Consider the following 22,693-nt stretch of genomic DNA (forward strand, 5'->3'; position numbering starts at 1 on the left):
GAGGCGGGGAGCCATGCCCACCCCCACCCCTGCTCTATGCAATACAGAAATTATTTTGAAAAACTTGGAACCATTGAGGATTCCTACTGCATGTCCCGCTTTGTACACAAGACTAAGTTATTGGAACTCTGAAGCCAGGGCGAAATTCGGATCGGGAGAAGAACGCTTTTTCAGTAGACCAGTAATATAGGAGACACTGTTCTGGACCTTAGACTTGCCTCCATCCACTTCACTGTGCTCTGTCCATGGTCCTGATCGCTTCCTTTCTTGACTGGTCTCATGGGCTCACCGCTTTTACCTCTGTGCTAGTTCTCATCACCCTTCCTCTCCTATTCTCCTTGCTGGGTCATGAAGGCTCTTCTGTGGGCCTCATCCATTAAAGGGAGCATTTCCTTAGAGTAGCAAACTTCCTCCACCGCATTCTCTAATAATACATGCATCCTCTGATAAAACACTGGACTTACAGTGAAGCAGGGAGTGGGCAGAGAGAAGAACCCCAGCTCATATGTATGTTAACTATGCTTCAATGCTAGTTAAAGTACTAGCAGTAATGATGGCAAAGGTGCTGAGACTAGTCCAATGCCAGGCTTCACTTTTCTCCTTTCAAGCTATAATAGGCTGCTGTTCCTGACACTGAATATAATAGGATGAAGCAGTAATCGGATAATCTCTATCTGCAGGATTGTGTGTGTGTGTTTGGTGGGGGTGGGGTGGAATTAATGCCCTGCCAAGGAATCTGACAAAGAGAAGAACAAGACAGGCTCAGAATTGCAAAGGAGCGCAATCCCAGAAGCTTGCGGCAAGCAAATGTGGATGAGTCCTCTGAAGCTCGCCTTGGGTTAAGGCAGAAGTTGTTGGAGTTCTGGTAACTTTTCCGAAAGAGCTCGTTTCCAACTCACCCACCCATTGAAGCCCCTTCCCACCTGGCCCTTTCAAAAACAAATGGAGAGAAGTTGCTGTATTAGTCGGTATGGCAGAAAGAGGATGCAGGGACAAGATCCAAGAGCGAGGGTAGTGACCAGGCCTCCCCAGGGGTTTCACATGGGAATGGGCACTGGACACCCTTCTATTTCCCCCTTACAGCATCTGTGTTTCCATCCCCATGCAATCTAATGGAACAGATTTACCTCCCCTGCATAATTCATGTCCACTGAATGTAATGGAGCCACAACATTCCATAGAGGGAAATTAAGGTGGGGAGCCCGCCATCCCTCAAGTCATCTGTGGGGAATGGGTTCCCCAACTCCCCCTGCCCCGCATTTCAATTCTCCTATATTGATTGCAGTGGTGTGACTTTGAGTCATTGTATTTAACAAGATAAAACTGAGAGAAGAGGAAAGCTATCATTCTCCAGATTGCATATTGATACAATCCAAAGAAGAATTCAGAGCTTGCAATGCTCACCTTTCCTCTGAGATGTTATCGATAATTATTATTATTACAGTTATGAATCATTTCCTATTAAGTGCCTTAGAGTGATTTTGCAATACAATTTTAAAAGTATACAAAGCAATTAATTTCACATATAAAAAATGATCCTTTTCTGAAAAGTTCTTTTCCTGCATGGCTTGGGGGACTGTTATTGCCACCTGTAGTTCTAGGAGGCCTCATGATAAGGATATATAAGTCTATTTCCACATCCATGTCATTTTCACATGTGTTCAGCCCTAAGCCAGCTCTGTCCTGTTTTCATACCCAACAGATAGATGATAGATATAGATGATTGATTGATTGATTGATTGATTGATAGAGAGAGATGATACAGATGATAGATTAGATAGATAGATGATAGCTAGCTAGCTAGCTAGCTAGCTAGATATAGATTAGATAGATAGATAGATAGATAGATAGATAGATAGATAGATGATACATAGATGATAGATAGATAGATAGATAGATAGATGATAGATAGATGATAGATGATAAATGATAGATAGATAGATGATAGATAATAGATGATAGATGATAGCTAGATGATATATAGATAGATAGATGATAGATAGATAGATAGATAGAGAGATAGAGAGATAGAGAGATGATAGACAGATAGACAGATAGACAGAGATGATAGATAAATAGATAGATAGATGATAGATGATAGATAGATAGATAGATAGATAGATGATAGATAGATAGATAGATAGATAGATAGATAGATAGATAGATGATGATAGATGATCGATAGATAGATGATAGATAGATAGATAGATATAGATATAGATAGATAGTTAGATAGATAGATATAGATAGATAGATAGATGATAGATAGATATATACTGTAGTTAGATAGAAATGCAAAAGTGTAATTAAACATGTATTCAACTACATATTTCATCTCATTGTACACATTTTCTCTTAAAACACACAATTTCTTGTAAATGTTAGTACTTTTTTTGAGTCAAGAACCAAGTTGCAAAATTTGGAGCTCTGAACGATAATTATGTAACAATCCATGTTTTAGTCTGGGATGAACGAATTGGGTCAGTTCACTTGGAAAAAAGTTGACTAAGCAAAATTTTCCTCCCTAGCTCATCATGTCTTGAAATAAAGGTAGCACCTTGGGGTGTGGAAGACCCTTCCTAAGGATACATCTTTAGAACCAGTCTTACTGACACTTAGGTTTCAAGTTAAGATTATTCCTCCTTTTAAATAATGGCTGATGCTTCTCCTTTTTTCTGCTGCCACTCACGTTATAATAATCCGGTTTTCTTCTCTAAAGCTGCATTCCCCCAGACACACACTTCATTTTGGAGCAAGCCCTCTTGTATTTAATGAGATTTACTTGTACTTAATGAGAAAACATGTCTAGGGCTGCATGTTTTACTAACATCAGATAGAGGGAAATAATATGAGGTGTTGTGAAGGCTACATTTGAGTACCTGGGGCTTCTTAAAATAAACCTGTGGTTCTTTCCAGCTACTGAGTTGATGGATGTTCAATCTGCTGAACTACAAGCCCCAGAAAGCATGGCCAGTGATCAGGGATGATTGGAATTGCAGTTCAGCAACATGTGGAGGGCCAAAGGTTTCTCATGCCTCGTGTTATTTCACTGCTATCCCGCCTGATTTGATCCTGGAATGCCCTGCTTTTCCTTATTTTCAATCTCTGAATATCCATTCAGGTGTCAGGCACTGAGTAACCAATGACAAAGGGGCTTTAAATATATCTGCATGTTCCATGTAACAACAACACCCCTGGACAGACAGGAAAAGGAGGAGTTCCACTGGCGATCCAGTTTCTATACTATTGTCCACTGATGGTCGGTTAATGCCATAGATAGATAGATAGATAGAAAGATAGATAGATAGATAGATAGATAGATAGATAGATAGATAATTTATTACAGTCAGAGACCAGCTTATAAAACACACTTGGGGGTACAATCCCAGGAGGAAAGCAAACATTTAAAACAATGTACAACAAAAATGGGACGCGGGTGGCGCTGTGGTTTAAACTACAGAGCCTAGGACTTGCCGATCAGAAGGTCAGCAGTTCGAATCCCCACGACGGGGTGAGCTCCCGTTGCTCGGTCCCTGCTCCTGCCAACCTAGCAGTTCAAAAGCATGTCAAAGTGCAAGTAGATAAATATGTACCACTCCGGCGGGAAGGTAAACGGCATTTCCGTGCGCTGCTCTGGTTTTCCAGAAGCGGCTTAGTCATGCTGGCCACATGATCCAGAATCTGTACGCCGGCTCCCTCGGCCAGTAAAGCGAGATGAGCACGCAACCCCAGAGTTGTCCGCGACTGGACCTAATGGTCAGGGGTCCCTTTACCTTTACAACAATAATGCCATAGATATATTTTGCCTAGTTACTGAAATCTTTCAGAATTATTTTGTTTTGCTAGTGCAGGGGTCAGCAAACTTTTTCAGCAGGGGCCCGGTCCACTGCCCCTCAGACCTTGTGGGGGGCCAGACTATATTTTGGAGGGGGGGGAATGAATGAATTCCTATGCCCCACAAATAACCCAGAGATGCATTTTAGATAGAAGGACACATTCTACTCACGTAAAAACACGCTGATTCCTGGACTGCCCGCGGGCTGGATTTAGAAGGCTATTGGGCTGGATCTGGCCCCTGGACCTTAGTTTGCCTACCCATGTGCTAGTGCCTTCAAATGCCCGCAACTGCTAACATAAATGTTGAAGGTTATCTCCAACAAAGTTTTACTCAGAACAGATCCAACTGAAGTCAACATGTCGATTAATTGCAACGAGTTTACTTTGAGTAGAATTTGCACTGGGTGTAACTTTAGGTGTTGTCATCACTGAAGTGCAAAATACAATTCTTGAATGTTTGGCATCTTTCTGGGAAGCTTCAAAATAGGGGAGAAAACCAGAGATTTTCAGTCCTAGCGTTTGAAACCTCCTAGCGTGAAATCCACATCCTTTCCAACAGGCTGGCTACAAAGTAGCTCTGATAATTGGTTCAAAAGTCAAATAACTCTTTGCAGAATCAAAGAATCAAAAAGATATTGATCTGGCGCACTGCAACCTTATGATTTAGTGTGGACAATTAGTGTTTTCCAATTGTCGTTTATGCAAGGCCACTAAGAAACAATTCCCCCTCATTTTGCAGTTCATTTTGCAGCAGTAATTGTTTAATTAGCAGAAAACTTTCCACAGCCAAGAGTAAATTAGCACCGTTACCGCCTTCCCCTTTCTTTCTGCCAGCCATCTCTCTGAATCTCACTCCAATAAAAAAAAATTTGCCATAATCCAGGCTACATTCCATGGTGGTTTATATTCCAACCCACTAGGGCTAAACTGTGATTATCATGTACAGCAACCACCAAACTTTCCAGGTTTCTGTAAAGCTGTTCTGCTAAGAATAAGCTGATCTGCTAAGAGTAGGGAAGAGTACCGTATTTTTCACTCTATAACACGCACCCGACCATAACACGCACGTAGTTTTTAGAGGAGGAAAATCCGTAGGCATGCCACCCGTAGGCATTCCCTCCATAACACGCACAGACATTTCCCCTTACTTTTTAGGAGGAAAAAAGTGAGTGTTATGGTGCAAAAAATACGGTAAATCAATTTCTGTTTCTCTCTCTTTCTCGGTTTCTCATTTTTACAATCTTAAATTCAGTTCACCACATTTCAACATCGGTTTAAAGTCTACGTGAAAATTCATCAACAAATTTATCTTAGCATGCATAGTTTTGTATTATTTTGCCTAATGTACATATATTTGCAGATACATTTCCCCAATATAACGGGAATTTTGTCTCTTATTTTCAATAGCAGATGCATTTTTATGTGCCCCTTACCCTACTCTGTGCATCTTTAGTACACATTATTTGGCTGGAGAGAATTCATACATGGGCAACTTTTGAAGGATGTGTTTCAGTTTGTGATTCAGAAAGTGCAAATTGGATATGTTTGACTAAGAGAAAGACTTGATCATTCATGCTTCCTGAAATGGGATATGCTGAAAAAGACATTAAAAGAATTCAGGCTTTGCCTAAAATGGATCCTTCCACTCTGCTCTAGCACAGCACCCATTTCCTATAGTTCTGGTCCATGTTTCAGCCATAAAGGCCAACTAAAACAATTCCCACTATGATTTACAGTGCAAGACTACAGCACAGCATTTCTCCAGTCCAGGTTGCACCAAGGAGCTACCAGTAGAAAATGTCTGGGGAGCAAACAGCTCCAGGGGGTGTTTAGGAAGGAAAAAGCACTAACTATTTGCACACTTTATTACAGGGGCTTCGCAGGCATTGTTATCCTGAGTGTTCCTAAGCCAAGAACACAGCTGCTTGAAGCCAACTCTCTCTCTCCCATCCCTGAGAGAAACAAAGAATAACAGCCAGCAGTTATTTACATCAGCTTGCATCCCCCATTCAGCAGGGATGTTGCAGCTTGAGGAGGCATCCCAATGCGGACCTGCCAGCCCCACCAGCAGTTCAGATCTCTCCCATCAAAGATCCAACCACATACTCATTGCAGAATCTGCAGTGCAGGATATTGGCAGCTGCAGCTTCTCTGACAGATGGGTGCCCAGCCTTAGGAGATCTCCTGAGCCTGTGGCCATATCTTGTGACACTACAACACACTACCAGCTGTCTCAGGAGCAGCTACAGAGGCAAATAGCTTCCATCGGAGAACAGTTTGATCTTCGATGGCAACCAACAATCCCCCAAAAGGATTGAGAATCTAGTCTACCCCGGAGAGTCGGTCAATTGTCAAAAAAGCAGGGAGGGCTCACTTTAGGCTCGGAAGGGACATAATAGGTTGCACCCACACCATACTCATATAGCACATTGCTTCCCCCAAAGAACCCTGGGAACTGTAGTCTACTGCCTCAAAGAGCTACAATTCCCAGCACCCTTAACAAACTATAGTTCCCAGATTCTTTTGTGGAGAGGCATGTGCTTTAAATGTATGTGACCAAAGACACAGAGGTCTTTTCATATTTTTTTTATGGGCACCCAAGATTTCTTTGATATGTGACAGGGCACAGAGGCCTTGATACATCCTGCAGCACTTCCCATGCCTGGCTGTGTCTTCCCTGACACCACTTTGCAGTTCAAACCTAAAGCAGAGGTCCTAAATTAATCTGAAAAATTCATGGATTAATTTGTGGGTTTCTTAAATACTGTATTTTTCGCTCTATAAAACGGACCAGACCATAAAGTGCACCTAGTTTTTGGAGGAGGAAAACAAGGGGGGGGGGGAAATATTCTGAATCCCAGAAGCCAGAACAGCAAGAGGGATTGCTGTGCAGCCCCTTCAGTGCCCCTTCAGTGAAGTGGGAGGAGGAACAGAAGAAGCCCCTGCTGTTCCTCCTCCCGCTTCGCAGGAGAGGTGCTTCGCTGAAGGGGCGCTGCGCAGCTCTCCTTCTCTGCGTAGCACCATTCACTCCATAAGACGCACTCACATTTCCCCTTACTTTTTAGGAGGAAAAAAGTGTGTCTTATGGAGCGAAAAATACAGTAATCCATTTTGGACTAATTAAGAATGTGCAGGGGGAGGGGCCTGGGTGATGACGATGTTGCTGTTGTTGTTGTTGTTTGCCAAGTGAGAGATCCAGAAGACATCCCAAGATATGATACAATCCAAGGGAAGAACAGCCTACACATGTGGTTGATTGTGGTTCTTTGTTAAGGCCTAAAGCTGCAGTAACTAAACCAGTGCATAAATAATTTTTAAAGCAAGCCAAGATCTGCATGGGAAAGAGCTGGTTCTTCACGTCCTTGCGAACACTTGTTTCACACTGTCATTCATGCCCCTGTCCCTATGGGCAGACAATGGCAGTTTCTTTTACAAGATCATTTGCGCCTTTGCCTTCAGCTCAGAAAAGCTGAAAAGCGTGGAGGCCTTACATGGTCTAATGGGGTCTCAAATCCTATGGGGCTTTGTAAGAATCCTTTTTAATGCAAAGAGCTGCCCAGTTGCATTAATCCAATTAATTAAGTGACAATTTTAAAGAACCTGCGAGAGAATTTAAGCTCCCTGAAGGACAGCTGAGCATTTACTGCTCCAGCTAAGACCTCTCTCAGCCTTTCCTAGAGATAATGAGTGCTCTTGAATTACACCAAATGCCATCAAATTCCTCCACCATGGAAGCCCAATTTATAACATTCAAGCTAGACAAATGTCCCCACCATACAATATCTATGCAAGTGTTTTACTTATCCTCCCCACCCCACACCCTGGCCAAGGGCTAAAAGTTTCTAATTAATTGGGGAAAGAGCAAAAGACTGGCAGGCTCAGATTACTTGTATGCCCAAGCCTCAAGATTTACCTCATGTCTGTATATTTTTAAAAATTCCAGTCTCCTTCCAGGCCACTCTGTGCTCTCTCTCCTCTTCAATCTGAGCTCCAGGTTCCAAACAACTACATATCAAATGAAGCTCTCTGCTTGCCCATTCACTATAATGGGGATCTAAAAATGACTATAATTTTCCTCCTTTTGGCCAAACATGTATTAAGCCTGCCCAATTACAAATAGGTCAAAGGGAGTTTGTTGGGAGAAGTAAAGGGGATTAACATCCCTCTGCAATCCCTTATGCGAGGGTGGTTTTCTCTCACTTTGTTTCTTTAAAAGGTAAAGGTAAAGGGACCCCTGACCATTAGGTCCAGTCGTGGCCGACTTTGGGGTTGCAGCGCTCATCTCACTTTATTGGCCAAGGGAGCCGGTGTAAAGCTTCCGGGTCATGTGGCCAGCATGACTAAGCCGCTTCTGGCGAACCAGAGCAGCGCACGGAAACGCCGTTTACCTTCCTGCTGGAGCGGTACCTATTTATCTACTTGCACTTTGACGTGCTTTCAAACTGCTAGGTTGGCAGGAGCAGGGACCAAACAACAGGAGCTCACCCCGTCACGGGGATTCGAACCACCAAACTTCTGATCAGCAAGCCCTAGGCTCTGTGGTTTAACCCACAGCGCCACCTGCGGTATGTTGATGTTTTTAGCATTTATTTTGTTTTAGTTTTATATTGGTTTATTTAATTTTAGACTGGGGTTGGCAGGGGAAGGACTAGACCATGTGAAAAATGAACAGAATATTTTAGCTGCAGTTCATCCATTTTCAGCTTTGTATTCTTGTTATAGAAAAGCACGCCTTGACATTCCCTTGTTGCACCCATAACTTATGTTTAAGGTGCCATTTAGCTCCTAGCTTTCATATCTCAGTTTCTAGCACTGGTTGGAGGGTTTGCTATAACAATATCTATACATACAAACTCTGGCCTCTGACAGAGCAATGTTATTGGCTGCTGTAAGCCTACTTGGGAATAAATGTTTTACAGATCAGGGCTTAGTTACCTATTATTAGTGGGTGGGTTCAGTGGAGAAGAGCTGCGGCAGAATGTGGCAGAGATGAGATGGATTTAGCAAAAGGAAAGGAAAAAGGAAAACCAAGAACCAGGGAGTTTCCAGCCAGACAACACTGGCCATTATCAGAAGAATGCTGTCTTTTACTGTCAGACCGCCAGTATTAGCTGGCTGGGAAGCCTACATAAAAACTCATTTCAAAACTTAAAATCCTTGCAAAATCAGGTGGGAATGCAACTGAAAATGGCCTGCTTCCCAACATCTGGATGTCTTCCTGTGCGAATGAAGTCCAAAGCCTGCAATTTGCGAGAGGCGATTTCCTAAGTCTATGAAATTTGCAGTCCTGAAGGGGTCTAGTTCCATATCCAAAAGCATCAGCTCCCCTATTCACTCCCAACTCTCCAGCTTGGAACACGTTATCTATGCAGTTACTGCCCTGATGAAGCCAACTCTGCTAATTTAATAATGCATCAGCCAAAGCAAATAGTTTGCCAGGGAATGTCAGGGAACGCATCGGTGATGGGAAAGTGCAGTTTGGAGACTGCGAAGTCTGTGGGAGGATTTAATGGAAGAAATGGGTTGGTGGACATTGGGAACGGGAATACTGGAAAACAAGGATTTATCTTCTGCCCCATTTGTATCCTGCCTTTCTTTAAAGGCACAAGAGGGTATGCATTGGGGAAGCAAATGTTTTGCATGCAGAAGGTGCCAGGATCAATCCCTGGCATCTTCAGGTTAATCTGGGAATGCTCCCCCCCTTTAAACCCTGGAAAGCTGCTACAAGTCATGGTGGACAAGACTTAGCTAGAGGGACCAAAAGTCTAACTCAGTATAAGGCAGCTTCATATGCTCCTATGTCTTAAGGGAAGGGCGATAGCTCAGTGTTAAACAGAGCACATGTTTAGCATGCAGAAGCCCCAGCTTCAATCCCCAGCCTGGCCAAGAGACTCCTTTCTGGAACCTTGGCTGCTGCGAGTCAGTGTAAGCAATACTGATATGGTGGGTGAATGGTCTGACTTTGTATACGGTAAAACAGCTTCCTGACCTGCCTGAGTTTCTATCCCAATGATGGATTTTTTTCTAACTGATGGAACCAAGCACTACCTGTTGGGAGAGTTCCAGGGAAATCCTAACAAAATATACTGGAGTGTGTAAAGGTAAAAAGGTAAAGGACCCCTGGACAGTTAAGTCCAGTCAAAGGCGACTATGGGGTTGTGGCGCTCATCTCGCTTTCAGGCCAAGGGAGCCGACATTTGTCCACAGACATCTTTCCAGGTCATGTGGCTGTCAGGAGGTCCTACACACGAGTAGGAGTCCAGAAGAGACAATTGGCATGTTCTCTCCCTCCTGGTTGGTCGTTCGGGAGATTCAAAAGCTTTCTCCAGCCCGAACATCACAGCGACTGATACCAAGAGGCACCAGCACACTTCAGGATCAGCAGAGTATAGGCAGTCAGCTCACAGACTCAGTAGCGCAGCTTTTGGCTATACTACGTTGATTTACATATGCACACTTGGAGCATCGTAACTCAGCTCCTTCCTCTTCAGCATCAGACAACAAATAGAAAGAACAAAGGACAATAATCCTACATCACAGAAACACAGTAATATAAACATCCTGTCTCCGTCACTTCCCATAATGTTGAATGAAAACATACACGGTCATGTGATAAAACCAATCCCATGACTGCAACACGGGGAATGAATCCTAACAGTGGCCAGCAAGACTAAACTGCTTCTGGTGCACGGAGGACTGTGACAAGTGCCAGAGCACACGGAAACACCACTTACCTTCCCGTCACAGTGGTACCTATTTATCTACTTGAACTGGCGTGCTTTCAAACTGCTAGATTGGCAGGAGCCGGGACAGATGAACAGGAGCTCACCCTGTCGCGGGAATTCAAACTGCCAACCTTCTGATCAGCAAGCCCAAGAGGCTCAGTGGTTTAGACCACAGCACCACCCGCGTCCCTAGGCACAACTCCACCATCCCATGTAATTTCGGGAACAAATATTTAAGCACATTTTGGAATCCAGGGGACCAGCCTTCCCAAGCATGATGCCTTAGACTACAGCTACCACCATCCCTGATCATTGGCCACACTGGCTAAGGTTGATGGGAGTTGTAGTCCAAAGGCTACAATAGAATTTCAAGGAGACCAGCACCATTCCCCATTGATGTGTTCATTCCTACACACTGTTAAGTTTCTCAAATGTGCATACACGCACTTAGGATGTGCAGATCTAGCATGACGCCCCTTGAATGTTGCTTGGAATTGATGCACCTTCCCAAGGCAAACGCTGCACTTGGAGGACTGAGCAATTAATAAGCAATGCACAAGAACCCCAATTACGGCAGAACCACATTTTTGAAGCAGCCACTTTGCTACTTCTCAGTCAAGATGGATTGATCAGGGAGGACAACTGGCCCCACAAAACAGGTAGGTTTCCTGCCTGACACCAGCAGAACTGACAGCCAGGACTAAATGCGGCAAGATGAATGACAGGGAATGCAGCAGAATGGTTAACTAATGGGAACAGCTCAGATGCTGTGGATGACACGCTCCGCTCACATTTGATAAATATCTCCTGCCCTCATTACTCCATGCATGAATAATCTGGGAGAAGAAAGCATCGTGCAGAGTGTGTGAGTCCTAAAATGAAAGGTTCCAGGGATCAGGATTGCCCCGCACCACACTCTCAGAGACCAGGGACAAAGGAGTCTGCCTTATACTGTGTCACACTAACTGCCCATCTAATTCAGTATTGACTATTCTGACCAGCAGGAGCTTTTCAGGGACTTGGGTCCTTCCTTAAAGCAAAGGTTGTATCCCACAAAGCAGACTCAATGAAATGAATGAACATGACTAACTTGGGTCCATTAATTTCAGCGGGATTAAAAGGCCTTAGTTGGGTACAACCACAGGAGGTGCTAGGGAATGAACCTGAGGGCTTCTCCGTGCAAATCAGGTGCTCTTCCACTGAGCCATCATTCCCTCTGAATGAAAAACAAACCAATACACACAAGGGCATCTGATGTATATGCAGCTCTTGTGGCTTTAGCAGCAATTTCAATGTGGCGACATAAGGAACATGGGGAGGCTATCCCATGTCATGTCAAATTATTTGTCCTGCTATAAACAGATGGTGGTTCAGGTGGCTGTCTCAGAAGAAGAAGAGGAGCGGCTGCATGTGGAGGAGCGGAGACGCGAACCCGGTTCCCTAGATTACGAGACTACCGCTCTTAACCACTACACCACACTGGCTCAGGCAGAGAAGGGTCTTGGTCATCATCTGCTACCTTTAAACCAAATATTCCAAAGATTTAACCTGGGACCTTCTGCATCCAAAGCATGCGGTCCACCCTTGAGATGGACTTGCAGATTTGTGAACACTGAACGCCAAAACACAAAACATTCTATACCAAGTAAAGTAAACGTTTCTACCAAGAAAAGCTGGATGCTACAGAAATCACATCAAAGTTATGCAACTCTGTGCAATTTGATGGTATTTTGCTGGAGCTTGAGGAGGGAAGGTATAAGAACGTACTGCTCAAAAGAAGCAAAACAAAAGTCCCAACATTATCATAACCATTTCTGGGGCTCAGAGCACCTCCCACAGGTGCAATCCATGGAAAGTTGGAACATTTCATTTTTGGCCTCTGAACATACTTTTTTCCTCTCTCTCTCTCCCCATACACACGTATTTGATGTTGGGGTTACTGCTCAGTCAAAAGGCAGATATTGCAGTATGAAAGGTCCAAGGAAGAAGCTTTCCCATTATTTCACATTGTCATTACATATCCCCTTCCTGTCCCCCCACCTTCCTGTCCCCAACATCCCTACCTATCCATATGGTCCATCCCCAGAGAATTATGGAATATGATGGATTTCTGAATCTTCAGGTTGCAGTGGAGTAACTAGAGCTGGTGACCATGGCAAGGCCTTGCTCTCACTGTAGAACAGTAATGCAAGGGGCCGTTAACACCATCACTCATGCTTGCCCTCTCCACTGCTGCAGAGCTTGGGCAGCCCTGTGGTGTTCTGAGCAAAGCTTTTTTCAAGTGGTGAGGGGTTTGTTAATGACTGGCCCAGTGGACAGTACGTTAGAACCCTTGAAAGCCCACTGCCACAATTTTTCTAGGCACTTTTGAGTGTAAAATCGCTCACCTCCATAGCAACCTGAATGTCATTGTTAAGACAGATCCAAGCAAGGGATGCAAGTATGCCATCATGTGTAGTTTCAATTGCTGAAGACTGCAAATGTGGACAAGACACTCGCACTGGTTCGACCAACCACATGCTCTCTTGATCTTTTCCATCATGGCTTTTTCAGGTTAGCCAGGTGGCCCCACAAGTACCTTCTTTGGGGGTAAGGTAAACCTGAAGGTGGTGGCAACCCAGCTTTGGGACTCTTGTGAGATCCTGATTATCTAGATACATTCCAGTCTCTGTTCAGATGCTGTTTTGGGAAATAACTGGCCTTGGTCATCCTGATGGGTGACCTTCATCAGGAAAAAGAAAGGAACAGGACTATTTAGCATCTATGTGAAGCTGTTGGGAGTAGTCATTTGGAGATTTGGAGCAAAGTGTTATCCTTATGCGGATGACTCTTGTCTCTATTTCTTTGTTACATCTGAGTCAGGAATAACTGTGCATGACTAGACTGGTGTTTACATGCAGTGATGAGTTGGATGAGTACCAATAAACTGAAAAGGAATCCCGATAAGACAGAGCTTTTATGGGCAAGCAACTCACAGGTCTGGGAATAGGAGAATTTACTAGTTGCAGTCCCTTTTAAGGAACAGACACATCCTCTGTTACCAGAGTCAGATGGGATGTCGGCTATGACCATTCCAAGGCAGCTTGGCTACTTTGAGCCACACATTGGTGACTTCATGAATGGATTGCTGTCATCTGCTTTATTGTAGGGCTGCCATTCAGACTGGTTTGTATGCTGCAGCTTGTGCAGAATGGGGAAGCTAGGTGCCAAGTGGGGCTTCCTGCTGTGCCTATAACACAACTAGGCTGAAAGAGCTGTCCTAGATCCCCGTTTACTAAGCCAAGTTTACAGTTTTAGACTTGGCTTACCAGGCCTGAAACTGCTTTCTCCCTTACAGTGTTGCAGTGATCTACAGAGCAATCCCTGTTGAATATACCACAGTATGCAGATGTCTATCGCCCAAAGGTGCAAACAAGGGCTTCATTTGTGGTGGTGCAGAATGATCTCCCTTTGGAGATCAGCTTAGTACCAGCTCTGGGGCTGCTCCTGCCAGTAGTTAAAGATATACATCTGGGTGTTTACATTAATACCAGCTCCTGATGTTCCTGGTTACTGTAAATGATGCTGATGTCTTAATACTGTTTTTGCTCCATCTTATATTGTTTTGTGAACCACCTTGGTATTTCTGTTAATTTCTCTTGCTTCCCAAAAACCTACTCTTTGGATTAGATGGGAGCCCTACAGAAACCTTTCCTGGGCCAGAGTGAAAAACTCATCACACAATGCTCCAGATAAATGAACTCTGCTTTTCTTTAAAGCTTTTCTTTAAAGGAGTTGTTGGTTTCCCCCTTTATTCAGCTATCTTAAAGAAGGTCATTCAGAATTTCCCACTGTGGTGGTTGCAAACCATTTACCAAGACATGGTGCAGAATGGAAAAGAACCACATCAATTTGTGCATGTGTATTTTGGGGTGCAATGGAGTTTGTGTTTATCCTTCTGCCCTGTCTCATACAGTTGCCCATTTACACTGGGCCCTGGTATATGGAGCTTTTTTAACAGAACAACAACTTCTGAGCAGTTGAAATGTTCATAAACATTCCCTAATGCCACATCAACAAAGCCAATAGCCAGGAAGGGCTGGTTTCCAAAGCTTTTTCAGCCAATAGCCCCAGCTTGTGTTTACCTCTGGGTGTCCAACTTCCCTTTATATGATGAGTGGAGGAAGAAATGCACAAAACCACTCTTTGGCAAATTCTGGGTTTCTATTTGCTACCCCACCGATTAAGAAAGCCGGCTCTCACTTCACAGATAGATGTATAGATAGCTGTGTTAGACACAGCATGCACACATTGGGCATGGGAGGTGGAGAACTATCAGGAAGGTGCTAAAAATGTGAAGACAGATCGCTGCCACACTCCCCACCGCCGCCCTGCCTGCTCCCTCCCCACAGGAGTCAGCTCCAAGTCACACCTCTTTTACTTCCTGTAAAAAAGTATCATAACGCCACATGGCTAAGAGGCATGAAAATACAGTGCCATGAATTATTTAAAGCCATTTGACTGCTGTTCTTAATGTTGCAGCAGCATAGGGTCACTGCTGCAGGATTTGGGCCAAGGGTGAAACAGCAAGAGTTTCCACTTCTATACAACACACACACACACACACACACACACACACACACACACACCAGTGCCTTAAGCCATACAAGTTCATTTTAAATTACACACACTTCCCAAGGTGTCTACCAAGAAGGCAACACCTTTCCTCTCCCGTAAGTTCCTGCTGTTGGCAAAATCAATTAAGGCAAATGCAAACTATCCAAAGTGGGTGGGTGGGTGTTAAACACAACTTAAATGCATTTCTGGTCTGACATTGTGCCCTGGAAGGTTTGGGGGCATCTCTGTTGTCAAAACCAAAAACCTTCAAAAAGAAGCTGTATCTATTTTGGGGAGGAGGGGGGGGGGTAAGGGAAAGCAAATCACACACATATTCTTTGCAAAAACAGACTTGTGGCTCAAGGGCTGGGAGGGAATATTATTTACTTCTTTGCTGTCTTCCCTTCAGCTGTTGGGTTAGGAAAGGTCTGTGTTTTGTTCTTGTTTTGTTCTTGTTTCCTATCCCCCCCCCCCAAAAAAAAATTGCTTCTTGTCAAAGAGCTGCAAGAAAGAAAGAAAAAGCACCAGGTTGCCGGTGCAACTTTGCCTCTGCCTTGCTGCTGCTCATCAGAGGGCAAGAGGCTGCTTCTGTTTTTCCGGGGAGTGTGCACTTGTTTGGGGAAGCAATTGAGTTAGAAATGTCAGGTAGGAAGCCAAGTTTCCCCAGCTGAGAAACAGCTGCCTCTGTTCCAATAAGGTGTCTGAGCCACCTTAAATAATAGATACCTGTCTCCTTGGAATGCTGGCTGGGGCTAAGGTTTCCCTGCAAGGTGCAACTGGATCTCAACACAAACCCCGGGGAAAATGTGATTAAAAAAAGTGGGGTGGGAGATAAACAAATATTCCTCCCTTACCTTGATCTGGGCTGAGGCATCTAATGGTGTTCAGATCATCCATATTCCAGCAAGGGAGTCAAGGAGGCGGAAGAGAGGAAGTAACAGAGCTCCGAAGCAAGACGCATCATTGAGCCTCCGAGAGCATTTTGGGGGGAAATACGGGCAACTGCCAAGCATGCAAAGACATGCACCTCAATGCAAAAGCAGAAAGTTCTCTTAAGACGCTGCCTCCCCTCCCTGGATTCATGCTGGTCCACGTACAGTATGACAGGTAGGCAGAGAGAGAGAAAGAATGAGGGAGAGAGGGAGAGAACGAACACACGCAACCAGCACAGAAGCTTCAATGAATTTTGCCAGCTTCTTTTGTGATCAGCCACCTGGGATAATTTGTTATTAACTCTTCAGGGCTTGCTCTCCCCGAAAGATCGCAGGGTGATTTATTTGCAGCGGAGCGGGGGGGGGGGTCAAAAGAAGTGACAACCGGTGCCTAGCCAAGTGATGTATGCCCCCCCTTTTCCCCACCCCAAGGGACACATTCCCTCAGCTAGAAACATTTGTTACCAATTTTTGCTTCGCCACACATGGCGCGTCAGCTCAAAAACAACTCTGCTGTGTTCTTTCACACCTATATATATTTTCTCCCCAACAGCTACTGCGGTGGGGGAAGAAAGGGAATACTGGATTTGGAACCAGGAGATGTGATCTTCAGTCATGAATTTGCTGGGTGGCTTCTCTCAGCCTCAGCTTTCTGACCTGTAAAATGGGAGGAATTGTGCCCTGCAAGGTCAGTGGTTGGGACAAGCACCAGAGGGGTCAAACATTAGGTCCCTACTCCAAGCATCAAGGGGGCTGCTGGTTGGAGGGGGGCCTGCAGACAGTTCACAGCTGGACAGCAAAACACTCGAGAACAGAATCCTCCTCTCAATTCTCCAGGGAACCAGGTGACCTGAGACAGCCAATCCTGTGGCACTGGCTGCTATATCTCCTAGCTCTACTGTGACCCTCAGTCCGGACAAAACTCACTGCATAATTTATCCCCCACACACCTACACAAAGGTGCACCTAGCACTGTCATTGCAAAGCTTCAATGGGAGGCTGAAGATGCACCCCTTTTTTCTTGGCCTCTGGTGTCAGAGATCAATATATTTCAGGGGACACTCTATGTAATTTCTTTTATACTGATTTTAAGATGGTATTTCATTGTGACCTCATGAAGAATCTAAAGGTAAAGGTAAAGGGACCCCTGACCATTAGGTCCAGTCGTGACCGACTCTGGGGTTGCGTGCTCATCTCGCTCTATAGGCCGAGGGAGCCGGCGTTTGTCCGCAGACATCTTCTGGGTCATGTGGCCAGCATGACTAAGCCGCTTCTGGCAAACCAGAGCAGCACATGGAAATGCCGTTTACCTTCCCGCCGGAGCGGTATCTATTTATCTACTTGCACTTTAATGTGCTTTCGAACTGCTAGGTTGGCAGGAGCAGGGACCGAGCAATGGGAGCTCACCTCGTCGCGGGGATTCGAACCGCCGACCTTCTGATTGGCAAGTCCTAGGCTCTGTGGTTTAACCCACAGTGCCACCCGCATCCCAGTATGAAAAATCTAAGAAATAGCTAAATAATAGCAGATTTAAAGGGTCACAAGGCAACCCTTCCATGCTTCCAGGTATACAACATTAGTCCTACCCAGAGAACACTGATTTAAATAAATGGGCATGGCTAACTTAGGCCCATTAGTGTCAATGGGTCTATTCCACATGCAACTTTGTTGGACACCACCCAGACTCTCTAATTTGTCCCTTCTCTTCTGCACCTGCCAAGGTTACAATCTCAACTACACTTGCCCCCGGGGTGGGCAATGAGCCACTCAAGGGCTACAGGTAGCCTTTTGTCTGATTTTATGTAAGTCACGAGGAGGGGAAAACAGAGAGTCTCACACCCCGCATTACCCTAAGGGAATGCAAGCCATGGCAGAAAAAAAGTCTTCCCCCCCCTTGCAAAAAAGTCTTATCATGGGGAGGGAGAAGAGTTCTCAGTCCATAAATCCTGCCCTCCTGCCTCAGCCTTTCAAAAGCAAGCCATCAGTAGACAAATGCAAGCTGTTCTCTTCAGACTATTGACTCAATAACATGGTTTTCGAAGAGTGGGGTGGAAATATCTATCTGGCAAGCCGGCTCGGGGTTTTTTTTCCATATGCGAGCTTGCCAGGATGTAGTAACTGGAAGAAGAATGGGAAAGGGGCCAGAAAATGTTAGAAATGGTTGTTGGCACTGGCAAAAGCATCTGCTGGCTCCCTTCAGAGATGCTTTCCCAAAGGCACAGGTGGAAGTCTTATTTTTTCCCCCAGGTTTGTGTGGATTCAGAGGGCTGCATTTAATTGCAGTCCTACTCAGGGCAGGGATGGACAAACAAACTGTTTGAGTTACCTAGTTTTCTCATTTTCCCTATCTTAAATTCTACACATTTCCACAATTTGCAAAAGAAGCATGATTGGTTTGCAAAAAGTGCAAAATGGTAAGTTTGCAGCCATCCCTGTCTCAGAATAGACTCAACTGAAATTAATGGGCCTAAGTTAGCCAATGATTTCAACAGTTCTATCCAAAGTAGGACTAACATTGGATAATCCCCAGTATGTTATTTGCTTTCTAGGTCCTGAATTGCAGTAAGAACATGAAGAAGGGCCTACTGGATCAAGCCAAAAGCCCATTTAGTCCAGCATGTGACCAGCCAGAGACCTGTGGAAAACCCACAAGCAGGATTCAAGCACAAGAGCACTCTCCCCTCCTGCGGTTTCCAGCGGGTGGTATCCAAAAGCATTACTGCCTCTGACAGTGGAAACTGAGCATAGTCATCGTGGCTAACAGCCATTTGTAGCTCTATCCTCCATGAGGTTCTCTGACCCCCTTTTAAGGACTTCCAAGTTGGTGGATGGCTTCCAAGCCCAGCCTTAGGGCTTCTCTGTGCTAAAATTTGAAGGGAGGGCAGGCTCCAAATATGAAGAGTGTACTTAGCACTGTTCCCCATCTATTACATATTTATTAAGATTATGTACACAGCATCATCTGTGTATGCAAGCTTTACAAAGAGAAGCTTTACGAAGAAGAGGTATGACAGATTGTTGCCCAAAGGGGCTGGCAGTCAAAAGTAGATGGGAGGGGAGGAGGGACAAGAGAAGCAGGGGGAGATGAAAAGCAGGGGAAGGCAGGAAAAGACTTTGTATTATTTATTTAGGTATTTAAATCTTGTCTTTCAAGACAACAACAACAACAAACCCTTCACAAAGTGCCCTGCAATAGCATAACAAAGCTAGTTTAATACAATTTTGAAATAATAATAAAAAAACAGGCAGGCAAAACAATTCCCAGACCTGTGATTAAAAATTCTAGTGCACAAAAAGGTAAAAGGTAAAGGACCCCTGGACAGTTAAGTGCAGTCAAAAGTGACTATGAGGGTTGCGGTGCTCATCTCGCTTTCAGGCCAAGGGAGCCAGCGTTTGTCCACAGACAGCTTTCCAGGTCATGTGGCCAACATGACTAAACCGCTTCTAGCACAACAGAACACTGTGACAGAAACCAGAGCGTACAGAAATGCAATTTACTTTCCTCCCTCAGTGGTACCTATTTATCTACTCACACTGGTGTGATTTCAAACTGCTAGGTTGGCAGGAGCAAGGACAGAGTAACAGGAGCTCACCCCATCACATGCATTTGAACCACCGACCTTCTGATCGGCAAGCCCAAGAGGCTCAGTGGTTTAGACCACAGCGCCACCCGTGCACAAACAAACATGTTAGATATATTCAGGAGGTTTTTGTTTTGAGGTGGCAGGTGGGGATGGAATCCGGATTAGACGCAAATATGCTAAATGTATTGTCTCTTAGATTGTGTCTAAAGGCGAGGTCTGGTCCTGGCAAATTGGAAATACGGTCTCAGTTGCTACACTACAGCTGTTGCCTTTCATAGTTGTCACTGCCTCCGTGTGAGAACCAAGAGCAATCCATTGCAAACTTTGTAAGCTTTGTAAGCTTACGCTATACATTTAAAGCGGTGCTGTACAGCTTTAAACAATTGTGGCTTCCCCCAAAGAAATCTGGGAAGTGGAGTTGGTTAAGGGAGCTCAGAATGGTTAGGAGCGCACACACACACACACACACACACACACACACCGTTCACAATCCCCAGAGCTCCTGAGGAAGTGGAATTTATTATTAAACCCAAATGCCAAATTTCTCTTCCACCCCACCATCTTCGACACCATGTTCAGTTCATCCCCACTACCCCACCCTACAAATGGTGGGGGGAAATGGCCAAAGTGCCTTTTTTCAGGGGGTACTCAAGGTTACACACCGGTGCTGTCAAGGTAATGATTGCTACATGCAAGGAAAGCCTTGTAATTAGATTAAACAAAAGCATTGCATAATGGACAGACCATCCTTTTTTCTGGGAAATTCTAGTATGAAGTATGAAGAGGGTTTTCCAGGTTCTTTTGCAAGCTATGTGAAAAAGTATGTATAAAGAAGTAGTGAAGACACCCAAGTAAATTCTATTCAGAGAAGACCCGCTGGAATTAATGGGCCTGAGTTAGTCACTCGTTCATGCCCATTAATTTCAATGGCTCTGCTCTACATGCGACTACCACTTGATACAATCCAATATTTTTCTAGTTATAAAACAAAAAGTGGAGAACCTGACATTTGTCATGTGGGTGATGGATGGGAGATAGCGTTTTCAGAAATGGAAATGTAGGGTTTTATCCAAGTCATAATCTAAGTAGACCCATTGAAATCAATGAACTTCAGTCAACCAGTCCCATTGATATGAAAGGTTTTGCTCCGAGTATGACTTTAGTTGGATACAACCCTTACTGAGTATCAAAAAGCAGTTTACGTTAATACAGCTCACATGCCAGGAGCAGTGAACATGGCTGTCGTATATCCACCATCAGAACCTGTTACAAAAAAAGCAGAACAAGTGGTTTTAACATTATTATTTTTTTGTGGATCATTTCAGCTTTTCCACTGGTGACAGCCGTACGTTCACACAAGCAGGACCTGACTATTTCAGAGACGTGTATGGCTATTTAAAGAAGTGGCAAATTCATGCAGAATGGTTGGAGATCATTAAGGAATATTAACATAAATTGATGTAGAGAAATTGTAGAAGTTAATTGTTTTAAACCAGAGTCGGGGGGGGGCAGAATGCAAATAAGGAAAATATTGTCTAGGTGTATAAAAGAACTGAGTCACCCAATAGAATATTTTAAAGATAATAGAATTGCACACAGATTGTGGGGCATCCAATGAAAATTTTATCATCAAGTATATAATCTTCAAGGGGGGGAAACCATGGTTACCAGAGGTGAGGTGAGCTTGCATAAGACTGAAGGGCCAAAGAATTGTGTGGCAAACCAGAATAATGCAAAAAGAAATAACCAAACATTTGATTCAGGCCGGTCCAGCAGCAAGAGATTTGGGCATATGTGGCATGAGCTTTGGACTGCCCAAAGGACTGGGGGACCCTAGTTTCCAGTAGGAAACCAGAAACTAGACTAAAAAGGACCCCATAGCAGTAAACACATCAATATCATTAAATTAGAACAGCTAATGATTTCAGGGTTGCCAGGGACAACATCTTTTAGCCATCAAATGCCTGGGTTAAACAGGAATGTTTTTTTAATTCCTCCTGAAATTAGGGAGACAGGCACACCTTACCAAAGAGGGCATTCCACATATGGGGAGCCATGACTGAGAAGGCCTGTCGTGGGTCAACGCCAACTGTGCAGCCCCAGTGGGGGCACCACCAACAAGCCCTCACCTGCCAAACATTGGGTCTGAGATGGTTGAAAGTGGGGAAGGTACTCTGTTAGCTACTTGGGTCCCAAGCCATTTAGGTATAATAGTACAGTGGTACCTCGGGTTACATACGCTTCAAGTTACATATGTTTCAGGTTACAGGCTCCACTAACCCAGAAATATTACCTCGGGTTAAGAACTTTGCTTCAGAATGAGAACAGAAATTGTGCAGCGGCTGCGTAGCAGCAGCAGGAGGAGGCCCCATTAGCTAAAGTGATGCTTCAGGTTAAGAACAGTTTCAGGTTAAGAACAGACCTCCAGAACGAATTAATTTCTTAACCTGAGGTACCACTGTGCTACTACCTTGAATTTAGAGACCCCCGTTACTTTCACAGAGCTACAATTCTCAAAACGATTTAACTACCAATCCATCTTCCCAAGGAACTCTGGGAATTTTAGCTCTGGGGAATGTGGGTCTCCTAACAACCCTCAGAACCCTAAGCAAACTACAGCTCCCAGAATTCTTTGGAAGAAACCATGGCTGTTTAAAGTGGTATGGCATTGCTTTAAATGTATAGTGTGATGTGTCTTAAGAGTAGCGACACTGCAACACATTTTCTCTGTGTTACCAATAATGTTAGTATGAACATTTTTAAATAAAATGAAAATCTAAACATCCTTTAGAAACGTGTGTGTGTGTGTGTGTGTGTGTGTGTGTGATAGCACATATATGATCAGCTTGCGTCTTAAATGGGACCCACCCAATTGAGTAGAGTAGAATAGACAGGTGAAAATGCAAACCAATGCAATGGTCCACTCTCATCCTTTTTCTCGGGATGCTAAATTCTACAGCCAGTACCAATTCCTGTATTTGTATGGTGTAACTGTGAAATCCCACACTGCTCAGAGCAG

At 44.3% G+C, this 22,693-nt stretch overlaps 1 protein-coding gene across 4 annotated transcripts in view; it reads right to left on the reverse strand.

Moving 5' to 3' along the window:
• Positions 1 to 22,693, reverse strand: part of PLCH2 (phospholipase C eta 2) — a 339,924-nt gene that overhangs the window by 147,325 nt on the left and 169,906 nt on the right. The window contains exon 1 of one of the 4 annotated variants that reach the window (XM_081016005.1): positions 16,013 to 16,317. The exons of the other annotated variants lie outside the window; for them this stretch is intronic. Within the exon in view, the coding sequence (XP_080872131.1) occupies positions 16,013 to 16,055 (43 nt within the window). The 5' untranslated portion in view covers positions 16,056 to 16,317. Of the gene's footprint in view, positions 1 to 16,012; positions 16,318 to 22,693 lie in introns of those variants that run through there. 4 annotated transcript variants of the gene reach the window in all.

The sequence above is a fragment of the Podarcis pityusensis genome, assembly GCF_964106645.2.
Source record: "Podarcis pityusensis genome assembly, chromosome: 8".
Lineage (NCBI taxonomy): Eukaryota > Metazoa > Chordata > Lepidosauria > Squamata > Lacertidae > Podarcis > Podarcis pityusensis.